This window comes from Carlito syrichta, unplaced genomic scaffold (genome assembly GCF_000164805.1).
Source record: "Carlito syrichta isolate Samal-C Ts95f unplaced genomic scaffold, Tarsius_syrichta-2.0.1 Scaffold303636, whole genome shotgun sequence".
NCBI lineage: Eukaryota > Metazoa > Chordata > Mammalia > Primates > Tarsiidae > Carlito > Carlito syrichta.
Genome location: NW_007247732.1, coordinates 72,843 through 87,700, shown reverse-complemented (window position 1 = coordinate 87,700; position 14,858 = coordinate 72,843). Strand labels below are relative to the sequence as shown.

Below are 14,858 nucleotides of genomic sequence, written 5' to 3'. Positions count from 1 at the left end.
CCAAGAAAGTAGGAATACGATGAGGCCTCAAGTTAAGTGATGAACTGCTTTATTTTGATTAACATTCTTGTTATTTTGAGAGGATTTAGAAGCACTCTGAGCTTCAGGATATTTGGTCACCACCCATTATTATTTCTGAGAAGTAGCAAACTTCAAATATTGATTTTAAAGGGATTAGTCATTTGATGCCTGTGTGTAGGTATCAGGGAAGACATCTAAGCAAATTCAGAATCTTAGGTCCTGTCTCCATAGGCCTAGTGTGAAGGACGGTCATTGGTGCAAGTGGACCTTGGTGTGTTTGGTACTGGCATCAGGTTGCAGAGTCAGAATCTTAAAGAGCTGTAAGGGAAGTGAGGTGCCCTCCAGCTCAGTGTTCTGCCAAAGGCAGGAACGTCTTCTGCGGTGGCCCCAACAGCAGGTGGCAGCCTCGCCTCTGCTGAATTCTGTTTCCATTCACAATCCATCTCACAGCCAAACAGCTCCAGAGATCGGGAACTTATTGCTTCTATTAAGATAAATTCTGCTCTGGGTAAGGCTTTTAAGTCACCCGCCTGGGGCTCCATCTGCACTACCAGCCAGAGAATGGCAATAGCAGTGACAGTGGTATCATCCCACCAAGAAGAAAATGGGCGAACGTAAAATGAAGTGGTGGCCATGCAAGTGCTTGTAGTTTTGAAGGAGCAGAAGACGGCGTACCGTCAAGTGACGAATGCGAAGATGTTACAGAAAAAGACGAGAGAATAAATTTTGTGGCGCGTCCTCAAGCAACAGGACCACAAGGAGCAAGTAATACAAGAGAACCAACTGCTTCACTCTGTGTTTTACGAATGAATTAGTGGACAGTGCAGTAAAAAAAACAAATTGTTATGCGGATTAAAAAACATGGAAAAAGCATTGATCACACAAATCCATTTGACACAAGTTGAGCAACAGGAATGTTTAGCTTTTACCACAGTTATTCTAAATATGGGAATAATTCAAGTGCCAGGTTTGCACTGGTCAACAGCTTTCCATAGTAAAAATACTCTTCTCTTCAGAAACATTCAGTAGAGAAAGGTTTACGCAAATCTTCTGGGAGCTTCATTTGAAGACACTGCATCAAGGGATGGGATGATCAGAACTCATATTCAAAAGACCCATCATTATTTGGAATACATCGATTCAAAGTTTTCATAATATTTCATATCAGATAAGGCAATTTCTGTTGATGGGCCTGTTGTTCGATTTGAAGGGCGAATATCATTGAGAACATACAAGCCAAATAAGTCCACCAAACGGGGCATATGCATATACACCCGATGAAAAAAACAGGGCATCTTTTTTCAATACTTTCCTACCACAGCAGCATAGCATCTGAAAACACCATTCGACCTGATCTTCCAGTAAGCACCAGAATTTTGTTACATTTATGTAAGAAGTTGTTGAAAATAGTTCCCAATACAGCAGGATACCACATGTTTACTGACAGATATAACACGAGTATTGTCCTAGCAGAAGAACTACTAAAGATGAAATGTCATCTTTTTGGTGTAATCAAAGTCAACCGAAAGGGAATACCAGCACAGATCAAAAAGCCAACGTTTTTTTTTTTTACCAACAACAACGACAGCAACAACAAAAATATGGCAGAGTATAGGAAAAATAATCTTATGTTTCTTGTGTGGAAGGACAAAAGAGTCGTTACAATTCTCAGGACTTGGAATAATGTAGGAATGAAATCGACCACAAGGATATTCCGTGGTGGAAATATTCTATCAGTCAAAAAGCTTGAAATGATTCTAAATTATGCTGCAAATATGAGTGGTGTGAATCAATGTGCTTATACATATTGTTTTTTGCAAAAATCTATAAAACAGTGGAGGAAATTTCTAGGGACTGGAAAGATTCATTATTCACTCCTACATACTGTATTGAGCATCAAAAAAAACCCCACAAAAAACAATGAAAAACCTATGTCCTGTCCTATGTGAAATCTGTCTAGGTTCTGACCGATCATTTGAGAAGTGTCTTTCAGGAATCACGAGTGTGTCCTTCCACACAGACTGCAAACAACAGACTGGACAATAAATTACATATTATCATGTCGGTGGAAGAAAATGAGCCTGCATTGTCTGCTCGAGTAGAAAAATACCAGATGGAGCATGTCAAACAAATTACCATTGCACATGTATCAGTGAAGCGGCAATGCTGTCAGTGACTGTTTCACACGTTACCACGTTAGAAACCTATAAGATGCTTAATTTTGATTTTTTTGTCCTAGTTCCTCAATGCCCCATATTTGGTTATAAGCCAAATATCATGACAATACAAATAGTTGGTTACAACGCTATACTACTTGATATGAAGTGATTCGTTTTTCACTATTTAACTAAAAAATACGGTCAGGTTGCTGGTAGGTGATCCACAAGATGTCTTAAAAGCGGGCTAATCATTTTAGATGCTTCTAAAAATAGGCAACGCGGTCTCTGCATCTATTACCTGAACTTCTCTTGAAAAACCTCCAAATTCCATAGCTAGTCATTTTCTCCCAGCACGAAGATGCTCTTCCCATCCTCCTCCTAATTCCCCGGGCCAGGGAGTGTCCCCTCTCCTCAGGGTCACAGAGCAGCAGGCCCAGCTCCCTGGGAAGCAGCCCTGATGGCCCAGCACAGTCCCTCGACATCCCCGCGATGCCATCCCTCAGACGCATGGCGTCGACCCCACCCCCACCACACACGCTCGGTCCGGGTGGAAGGTGTGAGGTGGGGAGTGGGCTCTGTAACATGTACGTGACCAGGGGCTGTGCTGCTCCACACACGGCGCCCAACGAGGCCCTGCACCAACGGTCCTGGTTCTCACGTGCACTCAAACACAGAGCCCCTGCTGTTCTTCCAAAGCAGATGGCTAATAAGCATTAGGGCCCAGTTTTTCTCACTTTCCTTTCAGGCCTCTCTCCACACTCAAGTCTTTCAATAGATAACTATGGAGTCCTGTTGGCCCCAGGGTTTTTCAGGGGAGCAGGGTCCAGCCTAGGCCCTCAAGGAGCACAGAGCCTGGGGCCACTCCCGCATGGAATCCGAATGCCCCATGCTGCCAGCTGTCTGCTCCTGTGGCTTTCGAGGGCCTAGTTTGAAGGCCAGATGTCTCATCTATTGCTGAGCAAAAGAGCTGCAGTGCTAGGGGCCGCTGCAGTGGAACAGGCATTTTCTGTGCTGCTCCTGAGTGGGCCAGGTACCAGTCCCCACACATGGGCAATGCCAGGCGATGTGGCTTGCCATTGGGCACCTGCCTGATTCAGAGCTTCTTTCTCTGTCTGCCACGGCCATGGAAGGCCTGTCCAGTCTTTGCAATGAACCAGGCATCTTGGCTCCCAGGAAACCTAAGACTTTTCCTAAGTCCACCATGTTGTTCCCTGTCTTTACGTAATTCTCATCTGTTACCTGGGAAGGGTCCACATCATAAACGGTAGGTGAGTTCGGGGGACTGCCTAGTAGAGCCTTATCAGGGCCTGCGCCTAGGGGACACAGGCTTTTGACGACCAAGGCTTTACAACGAAGGACACACAACGAAATGTCCTAGAGATGGGGTACAGCTTTGTGCTGACACATGCGCCAGACTGTGTGCTCTTGACTCATACCCCTTGAGGTCTCCAGGGTCCAAGCATGTAGGTGGCGGGGATACACCTGTTCCCTCAAGGCTGGGATCCTTGCCCAGCACACTGCGCCCTGCGCTGGCCGCCACAGATCCGCACTCTGCCCAGACCCCGTCCCACCATGTCCCTGCCAGCTCCTCCCCTGACAGACCTTGCTTCTCAAACTCTTCGAACAGGGTCAGGCTGGTGATGCTGGGTCCCGTGAAGATGATGTAGTTTTTGCCCGCCGCGTTCCGGCACAGGCTCCTGGCCACCATGCCATGCAGCTGGGGCTTGTTCTTCAGAGTGTCCAGACCATCTGGGCCTCCGCCTTCCTTCAGGTGGACATAAATCTTTGACAGAAACAAAAAGAGGTCAGCACTCTCACAGCAGGGTCAGCTAGGAGCCCGGAAGTTCGGGAAGCACAGGTCTTCATTAGGCTGGACGCTTGCGGAAAAGCCACCCCATCCTCGCCTCCACTCACAGAGGCTCCAGGTCATCCCCACGGCCATCCCTCGGCCCGGGCGGCAAGTGACTCAGTCCTAGACGTCTCTGGGAAGGTCAAGATCGAGAAGTAAAAGGCCAAACAGTTAAAGGCAATAAACTGGGAGTCTAGACTGACACACCCTCCCCAGTTCTGAAATGCGAGTGTTTTCAGTTTACCATCAACAACATGAAAGGCTATCTTGCCTGATAGGAATACACTTATCTGTGCACTTTCTGTCTGAATTCATCTTTTTAACTGACCAAGCATGTTTGCGAGGACCATGGCATTTGTTCTTTACAGTTATCCCCACAAGGCAGGTCCAAGAGGACGATTCATCACCTCATGGTGCAGAGAAGACAGGGTAAAGGGTTAAAGATTCCTCTCAGGACCCATGGCCAGACTTAGCCATTTGATTATTAAATGATTTAATTAATTTAAAAAAATCACAGAGATGAGGTCTCACTATGTTGCCCAGGCTGGTCTTGAACTCCCGAGCTCAAGCAATTGTCCTGCCTCAGCCTCCTAAAGTGCTGGGATCATAAGTGTGAACCACCACACCTGGCCTATTAGCAATTTTAAACTCTATTCTGTGCTGCTTCTGTGAACATCACCCAAGGGGCAGATGCAGGAAAGCGGTGGATTTACGAGCACGATGTTCTCCAGGCTGACGGAGTCATGGAGGACGAACCTTCTGGTACCGACTAACATCCTCCTTTAGGGAGGAGCTCTTTTCATGGAATGCTCTGGGTACCTTTGCTGGCCTGTGCTTGTCTCTACACCCAAGGAACACCCTGAACCTTGTAGGGCTGCGAGGTGAGCCTTAATCATCCCAGAGGCACGGAATTGTGGAGTGAGGTCTGCTCTAGGCAAAACGCCAACCACGCCCCCACTGAGGAACTCCAAGAGGGACCACATGCAGGACCCAGCACACCCACCTGAACACCTGTCTGTAGTCAAACGACTTTGGGGGATCGCTCACAGAACATGGGCGACGGGTGTTCTTGAGAAAGATGAAAGCGAGTGGATGGAGGTGTGATTCCAGAGCAGCTCGCCTTCACAGGACGGGTCCTACCCCATATGCTCTCGTGGGACATCCTCAGGGAGAACCCTGCTCCCTCGTGGACTTGATGAGGCTGAATGTTTTTGAAAACAGCCCAACAGTTCTCCAGTGCCTCATTTGGGGTCTCTAAGCTTTTACCAAACGTTGCCTCAATCTCCAGAAGGAATCTCTTTGATGGAGATTAGGACATCAAGAAGCCAGCGGGCTCTGCCATGGGTCATGTGTACCCTGGCTGAGTGAGCACAGCCTCTCAGAACTTACCTTCTTTCCCGTAGCAAAGCCCAATTCTGTGGCCACTCCCTTGGGTTTCTGCACCTACGGCCGCCCTGGCTCACACCCTCCCCTCCCATGGATATCCTACCCGAGTGCTCTCAGCAGAAACATGCTGGGCACTGTGTGCACCCCACCGTCCACCACAGGGGTCATCAGTTCTGTCCCACAGGTTACTCGAAGGAAAATCCTCCGTCCAAACCCAGGATTTCATGGGAAGTGTGGTGTTGGGACCTCTTAGGTGGTTTCCAACGGACTCCCTGAGAGATGGCACGTTCAGCCTGAGGTGGGAAAAATGGAATTGAATGCAAAATCAAGCAACCATGTTTAAAAAATTAACTGCATCTAGTACAAGATACAAGAAATATGACTTAGCAAAATATCTTTTTTAATTTTTATTGTTTGAGTTGGAGTCTTACTCCATCGCCCAGGCTGGAGTGCAGTGGCATGCTCCCGACCACCGCAGCCTCGACCTGCTGGGATCCGGGGATCCTTCCAACTCAGCCTTCCGAGTAACCAGAACTACAGGTATGCAGTACCACGCCTGGCTAATTTTTTAAATTTTTATTGTAGAGATGACCGGGTGGGTCTCGAACCCACAGGCTCAGGCAATCCACTTGCCTTAGCCTCCCAAAGTGCTGGGATTGCAGGCTGAGCCACTGAGCCCGGCCTTAGCAAGCTATCTTTAGAAAACGTGCTGTTGGATGACATAAGTCATCACTTATGTGACTGGCCAAGAAGCCAATGGGGTTTCGGCCTTCCTCAAAGTATTTCTACGTTAACATGCACAGCCATGTATGCTGCATCTGATGTTTCTCTATAGACATCTGCACTCAGATTTAAAAACACTGTCTTGCTTTTTTAAATAAATTACTGCATGATCTATTATTAACACAATCTTAGGGGCCTAAAACCACACCCGAGGGGGGTGCTCACAGGTCTGCAGGCTGGACCCTGCGCAGGGCAGGGTGGGCTTTCCTGCTCAGGGTAACACAGGGCTTAAGTCAAAGTGCTGGCTGGTGCACCGCCATCTGGTGCCTGGGGCCCCTTCCAGGATCACCCATGCTGTTTTCTGTGCTCGCAGGACCGAGGGCCCCGTGTCCCTGCTGGTTGTCAGCCAGGGATGGATCTTGGCTCCTGGAGGCGACCTGCATTCCTTCCATCCTCAAAGCCAGCAGCGGAGGCCCATCCTAAGGTGCCGTGCCTCGTGTGCTTGCCATCGCTTTTCTGCCAGGAAGAGCCACACTCCTTCAAGGACTCGGCCGGGTAGGTCAAGACCACCAGGACAATTTCCCTTCAACTGATTTAGGACCATAATACATTTGTGAGATCAAAATCTCTTCCCGGGAATGCCAATGTCCGTGTTGGAAGGATGACCAGGAGACTGTGCGTGCTGGGGACAGGCGTCTTCGAGTTCTGTCTCCCCAGGCTGGGGCGTGCTGCCACCACAGCAGGTGCTTTTACGCATGTGAGGATCTCCACAACCAGAGCTGGGAAATGGAATGCACCCCCATCTCACTAAAACTGGCAGAGGGGAGACGACGCCCATCTTATTCCCTAGGAAAGAGGCTGGTGCCAGTGAACTTTCACATCACCAACAGCAAACACCGCCTTCCCTGCCCAAACACGCAGTGTCAGGGAGGACTTGGGGAAGTGAGCAGTGTGCTCATTAGGTACAAACACGTATCATTTTCCACAGGGAACTTCTGCGGTATGAATCAGAAACCTTAAAGTATAGCCACTATGGGAAATAACACAGAAGTTCCTCAAACAATTAAAAATAGAACCACCACAGGATCCAGCCATCCCACTTCTGGGTACGTATACAAAAGAAATGGAATCTGCCTGTGGAAGAGAGGACTGCATGCCCGTGTTCACGGCAGCACTCCTCACAGCAGCCGAGGGATGGGATCAACCCAAGTGGCCCCCAAGGATGAACGGGCAGAGGAGGCCTGGCGTGCGTACACAACAAAGTACCCTTCGGCCTTAAGAAAGGCGTCTTGTGCTTGCAAGAGCGTAGATAAGCCTGGAGGACCTCAAGCCAAGTGGAACAAAAGCCGGGCACAGAAAAGCAAACATGATCTCGCCGATCTCTGTATCTAAGAAAGCTGAACTCATAGAAGTAAAGCATAGAACAGTGGTTACCCGGGGCTGGCGGTCAGGCTGGTGTGGAGGAGATATGGGTCAAAGGATACAAAACTGCAATGAGATAGGGAGAATAAGTTCGAGAGACCTAGTATACAACGCGGTGACCATAGGTAACGATGGATTGTATTCTTGAAGATTGCCAGAAGAGTAGACTTTACGCGTTTTCGTGACCAAAAAAAAAGATAAGCATGTGATGTAATCTATATTAGCTTGATTTGTAGCTGCTTCACAAGGCATACATATTCAAAATCATGTAGTACATGATAAATATATACAATTATCTGTCAATTAAAAAATAAAATTTCTTAAGACCTTAAAAATATGCATTCTATTTCACTCATGAGTTCTACTTTTAGGCATCCAACCCAAGGTAACAGCAGAAATGAACCAAAGGATTTATATATAACACCATGTCCTTCTCAGAGTTTTTCATAGTAGCAAAAAAATTAGCAACGACCTGATTATCTCACATGAAGAGGAGATCGGTTAAAATGATATATGCAGTTATAATGGAACATGGCACACTTTAAAAAAATTATCATGTAGGAAAATATTTAATAATACAGAAAATGTTCACAAGATCCTTGTAAGCATCAAATGGGCATACAGGTGTGTGTTTATACAGACCCATTAACTGTATGTCTGTATAATAAAGTATTTACTGGAATTATAGATATTATGGACTTTTTATGTTTTTGATGCTAAACACATAGCACATTTAATCGAAAAAGACACACTGAATATAATTGTACATAGGAATTTCTCGATCAGGACCACCTACTCGTAGGTGTATCTGGAACCTGCAGCATGTGTGGGGATCTGAAGAAGTAGGTGGAAGGGATACTGAGTTTAGTACACGCCTGGCGATGATGTCAACTCAGAGAATCAGGGCAGACTCTCACTCTCTTGGGATTAACATGTCTCCCCAAAAGCCAGCGATGTGCAGCTGAGAGCTTCCGGCCCTCAAGGGGACACACAATGTGCTGTAGGACCATTTCGGCGGGACTCAGCCTCCTCTGTCCACACAGGCAGCTCTGCACACTGGCATTTCCCCAGACTCCACCCAGCCTCTTCTCAAGAGCATCACAAGAGAAGGGGAGCGGCACTGAGCCTAGGGTTTTCCACGTTCTCACCGGGAAATCTGAGAGAATGCGGTGGCCAAAAAGTGGCACCAATGAGAGTCCAAAGACAGGCCCAAATTTGTGGCACTCCTTACAATAAAATAATGAGGTTTTTTTAAGTATTTTAATATAAGATATTAAAATACATCTATATAAGTAACATCTTTTAGATGGTAAGCTTAAGAGTCCCAGCGGAGGGACATGAATTAGAAACCCTGTTGTCAGGGCAGTCAAAATCTGGCCGAGGAAACATGGCCTGATGGTCACCCAGGCCCAGTACCCCTGGTCTTGGTTTGCTTTGACGGAACAGCCTCACCTGGTCTAAGACGGCAGTATGTCTTCCTCAGCTGGACGAGGAACCTCCAATGACATCTTTCTCCAACCATGCATCACTGCTACAAAATGCTGGAGATACACCCAGATGTGCCAACAACTGTGTCCAGATTTCAGAGACCATCCTAGAGAATCCTGCCAGTAACCTGAGAAATGGTAGCACCACTGGGAGCCCACACATGTATTCATGCACTGTGCTGGGTGCTTTCTGTAAGAGCTCCCAAAACATGTGTGGTTGCTTGCTGGTGTGATTTTTTTTTTTTTTAATTAGGGGTCTGTCACCCAGGCTGAAGTCCAGTGGCACGATCCCAGCTCACTGTAGCCTCGACTTTCTGGACTCAGGCAATCCTTCTGTCTCAGCCTCCTGAGTAGCTGGTACTATGGGTGTGTACCACCATACCTGCTAATTTTTCTGATTTTTTTTTTTGGTAGAGATAAGGTCTTGCTATGTTGTCCAGACTGGTCTCAAACTCCTGGGTTCAAGCAATCCTCCCACCTTGGCCTCCCAAAGTGCTGGGATTACAGGCGAGTCATCACACCTGGCCACCAGTGTGCTTTTTAAAGTTAGATTTCTCCCTAGACACATACAGAGAGTACACCACCACACTGAAACAGTTCTAGCAACTTGCAGAGACACAAACCATCTTCTATCAAGGGGCAAAATGGAGCGTGCTGTAGAACTTTTCTGAGGTACATGCTTGTTTGACAAGTATCTTTAGAGCAGGGAGATGTACCTTTTGATTGACAAGTTTTTTACTTTTCCTAAAAAAGTTTCTCTTGCTCTTATTTTGAAATACATAGATTTAGAAAAGTAGAAAGGAAAGCTATTAATACATGGTGTTAAACTTTGCTCTAGAATGTTATTACTAATGTTACATATTTTATACTTACGTAACAACAGCAAGAGTCTCAGGAAATACAGATTATAGCAGTAATACCTTAAGGGACACTTCCAACACATGTTGCCTATCTTGGCCCTTCCCCTGAGACGTCCCCAGGTTTTGAGAGGTGGCACCTGGTTCATCCCTTCCCCAATGTCTCAAGAACACCAGGGCCAGAGGGAGTGACTGACGGACTCCAAGGTCATCAAGACGCTCCTGCCGATTTCTCCACTAAGCTGCTGCTGGGGTCTGGGTGACTTCCTACCTCTATAAAGTAAAGAACTGGAGAAAACTTTGCTCAGTTATACTTGTCTGACCATTGCCCCTACTTTTCTTTCGGAACAGAAAAGAGCCAGGCTTCCCGAGTGCAGGTGCAGAGTGCTATCTGGGGACATGGACATTATGTGCCAGGGACTGACAATCCTCTGTGTGTCAGCTGTGCAGAGAGCCAGGGAGGGGGAAACACAGTCGTGGGGAAACAGCTCAAGAGTACACGGCTGGCATCCCTGAAAAGACACGGAAGAGAGCAGGGAGGTGTGTGCCGAGGCCACCTGGGACAGCCACTCACGAGAGCCGAAATGTAAGTGATGTTCACCCACCACGAGAAGAACTCCACGGAGCAAGGGAGGGTGAGTGTCAGGCGGGGCAGGCGTAGGCTCTTCCGTTTACGGACTTGTGGGGTTTGGAGCAGGTTTCTTAACCACCCTGAGCCTTGGTTTCCATGAGGATGATAACACTTGTCTACACCACGCAAGCCATTATCTTTAAGTGGAAGTTGTGCACCAAAATACAGAAAACCTCTATGACTGCGTGTCCAAGGTGGTTGCCTGTAGACACATAGGGCTGTTTTCATTGACATTTAAATGAACTAAAATGAAAAATTCAGCTCCTTGGCCACACTGGGCACACTGCGAGCAGCCCCCTATCACCCGAGGCTAGCGGCTGCCGTCGTAGGGAGCGCAAGTATGACCCGTCTCCATCATCTGCAGCGCTGTGCCATCCCCGTCCCCGAGCTGGGGTTTCCAGCAGTCTCTAAGCCACAACGAAGAGCTCATACGCCAAGTCTGTTTGGGACCCCTCCCCCGCCAGCTGTACCCTCCGCACTACGGGCCTGCGAGAGCCTTGCTCATCCCAAAGCTCAAACCTGAGAAGGCTTTTTCAAAACAACGGGCTGAAGGAGGGTTGCGTGTCTGCACCACGCAGGCTCTCGTACGCGCCCTTGCCAGTGTGGCTGCAGACTCCAGGCTTCTCGGGGACACAGCCAAGGTTTCATCTCAGCCAGACAGTGCCAAGTGCCCTTGTCCGGGCACTCACTACATACTCTGTTGTCATCTTGGAAGTCCTACGTGGTGGGAGCTGTGGGCAGATGAGCCCTACTCAAAATACAGAGGAGGAAGGTAGTTCTTGGCTACTTGCTTGAGGGCACACAGAGAGGTCTATGTCTGCACCCTAGCCAAGTCTATCCTGCAACACAACCACATCTAGTCTGGACTCAGCATTCTCTTCACTGTACATTCGGACAAACAGACAAATGTCCTGCCCTGCCCCACTTCTGATTCCACAAACATAATGCACTCCAGCCAATTAATTCCATCTGACTCATACTTCAAGAGCTAATTCAGTTAGTTATAAGTCAGGAGCAAAGTATTTCCTTTGCTTAGTGTATAAAAAAACATTTAAAGTCAAATAAGGAAAAAAAACCTTTAGGGCAGCACCTTCCTTAAATTCTTAATTTCTTTCTTTTTTTGAGTCAGGGTCTCGCTCCAAGCTGGAGTGCAGTGGCACACTCACTGCAGCCTCAACCTCCTGGGCCCAGTCAATCTTTCTGCCTCAGCATCCCAAGCAGCTGCTACAATACCAGACGTGTGCTATAATACCTGGCTAATTTTCTGACTTCTTTGTAGAGACGAGATCTCGCTATGTTGCCCAAGCTGGTGTTGAGCTTCTGGGCTCAAGCAATCCTCCTGCCTCAGCCTCCCAAAGAGCAGGATTACAGGTATGAACCACTGCACCTGGCAAAATTCTTGATTTCAACATAAAAATAATGTCTCCACATAACAGAAATTATTGAAAATGAATGCCAGAACACTAACTTACCAGGACTCAAGTTGGATAAGAAATTATCTATATTTTTGTCTATTGGGAAAGTTGGGAAAAGTTCTCTCCTTGGGGAAACAACATAGCCTAGTACTTAGGAGGGTGGCGTCTGGGGTCAGGATGGCTGGGTTTGATCCCAGGTCTACAGCTTTATAGACAGGACTTGAGGCAAGGTAGTCAATCTCTGTGCCTCAGCTTCTTCCCTGAGAAACAGGGGCAGTAACACCGCTTGCCTCATCAGGCTTTTGTGAAGAGAAAATGAGCCATGCATGTGAATGCTTACACTCAGAGCCTGGCATGCAGCAAGCGCTCTGTAAGCATTACTCAATCTCTCCTGAACCCCAAAGAATTGGCCTGAGATCCCCACATGAGATTGAAGGGAGGGAGGGGCTTCCAGGTCAGCTGGCCACATGGGGCACACAGACGGTCCCTGGGGCTCTGCCTGGACACGTTCGGTGACGCACGTGGCAGGCCGGGACCAGGGTCCTTCTGCGTGGGAGTTTCCATCTCGACTCCGGCTTCTGAAGCCCATCCACCTCCAAGTATGTCGACTCAAGCCATGAACCCGGAGCCCGCCCCCACGGAGCAGGCTTGTCGTCCAGAACTCTCCTGCCTCTCCTCCCCCCGACAGCCCCCAGCCCTCGGAACACGGTCTGTCTTTTCTGCTTCCCTCAGAGCCCCACTCAGAGCCCCGCCGAGGCATCTGCTCCTCCACCAGCCCCGTTTGGGGCCCATCCATCTGTCAACACCCCTCGCCGAGAACACTGGGTCTCACGCTGCGAGGCAGGCGCCCAACTCAACACGTTCCCACCAGACAAATCTGTTCTTTCAGACTATGACCTTTTAAAAAAATTAGTGTACACTTTTCTTTTTCCCCTAAAGCATCTCCGGGCTCCATTCATCACCGAAGGTCCGTAGAAGATTAACAAACTGAGAGTCAATTTCCCCCACTGGACTCTTCGTCTTTTTGACACCGCAGAGCCTGAACAGCGGTCTCTCCAGGAACAGCCTCCTTTTCACCCACAGAAAGGTCATGGGTCTCCAGGAAAAGCAACCTCAATGTCTGGGACTAAGGAACTGCAATCCTCCATTATGTGACTTTCCCCTGGCACGGAGGTTTACCTGTATTCCTTTTCTGCTCACGGGAGAGCCTGCAGAAGAGGGGAGCCTTGGCCGGCTCCCTTGCTCACAGCTCTCATCTAGATGAGGGCAAAGGGCTGGAAGGTATGGTGGGATGGGTTTGGTTCTTAACAGGCCTACGGCGCAGGACAAGTACAGAGGTCCCCAGCTTAACAATGACTCGACTTCTGAGGGTATGAAAGTGATAGGCACTCAGTAGAAATGCTACTTCAAATTCTGCATTTTGATCTTCTCCCGGACTGCCAATATGCAGTATCATCCTCTCCTGAGACACTGGGCAGCGGCAGTGGCCACGGCTCTTATCGGCCACACTATCCCGAAGGTGAACGGCTGTTTGAAATCCAACACTTTATTGCAAGATAGTCTTGGGTTAGCTGATTCTGCCTGGGCGAGCGTTCTGAGCACGGGTAAGGTGGGCGGGGCTACGCTGCCAGATAGCTCAGAGGAATTCAGTGCATTTTTGACTTACAGTCTTTTCACCCTACGACAGGTTAATTGGGGCGTGATCCCCTTGTAAGTCGGGGAGCATCTGCACACTCTCTTGAACGTGCCACACACAGCTAATCCAGGAGTAGCAGAGAGAATGCCAGAGGGAATGCCAAAGAGGAGGTGTCAGCGATAGCCTCGTGCCGGGAACCCAAGGAGTGAGGTGTCACTTCCTAGACACTTGCACTGGTACAATCTCGTCTTCACCACTGGCACTAAAACCTGGAGTCGAGAAGCCCAAGGCGTGAGACTGCTGAAGTGTACGCCAGGGTGGGTCACTTGAGGGAGCAGCGGGGAATTTCCCTGCTGTAGGAACAGCTCAAGTCTCTTGACATGGACGCCTCAAAGGGGAGCCCCAGAAACACTCTTCACGTATGGAGGACCTATGACGGGGTCTCCACAGAGCGAGACCCCATCACTGAAAGAAGGAAAAAACAAAGAAGAGCAACACACTTCTCAGAGGGACGTGTAACACCGCACAGCTGTGTCTTCGTGTGTGGTCTGTGGCAAGAGCTAAGTGGTACTGGCTCACGGCTACATCCATGTGGGCATGACCCAACCCCATGGGCCGGCAGGGCTGGACATCCTGTTGCCTTCCTAAGGGAACTCCTGGTGACAGCACATGAGCCGAGCAGAGGGCCACGGGGTGGAAAACCAGTCCTTTGCCCGCCGCCTACCGACCTAGAGACTTGGGGTGAACTACTCTGTGTCTGGGCACTTTGGTTTTCTCATACATGAAATAAGGGCCACAGGCAGTAGCTCCCACCTATAATCCCAGCACTTCGGAAGGCTGAAGAGGGAGGATCTCTTGAGGCCGTGAGTGCCAGACCAGCCCTGGCAAAATAACAAGACCCCATCTCTACAAAAAATGTTTACAAATTAGCCAGGTGTGGTGGCGTGTGCCTGTAGTCCCAGCTACTTGGGAGGCCAAGGCAGGAGGATCACTTAAGTCCAGGAGGGCAAGGCTGCAATGAGCTATGATTGCCCTACTGCACTTCAGCCTGGACCACAGAGCGAGACCCTATCACTGAAAGGAGAAAAGAAAAAGAGCAACTCACAACTCAGAAGGATACAGAACATTGCATAGACGTGTCTGGGTGTGTGGCCTGTGGCAAGAGCTAAGTGGTACTGGTCCACAGCTACTTTCTCCATTGACACACGATACCCGGTGCTGTATTTGCCTCTGGGGGCCTCTCTTAGCCCACCAGGTGCCCTCGACAGCTAA

General features: G+C 48.7%; 1 protein-coding gene across 1 annotated transcript in view; it reads right to left on the bottom strand.

Moving 5' to 3' along the window:
• PGBD5 (piggyBac transposable element derived 5) overlaps window positions 1-14,858 on the bottom strand; it is a 39,516-nt gene that overhangs the window by 11,667 nt on the left and 12,991 nt on the right. The window contains exon 3 of the mRNA XM_008058807.2: window positions 3,783-3,963. Coding sequence (XP_008056998.1) covers window positions 3,783-3,963 — 181 coding nt within the window. The remainder of the gene's footprint in view (window positions 1-3,782; window positions 3,964-14,858) is intronic.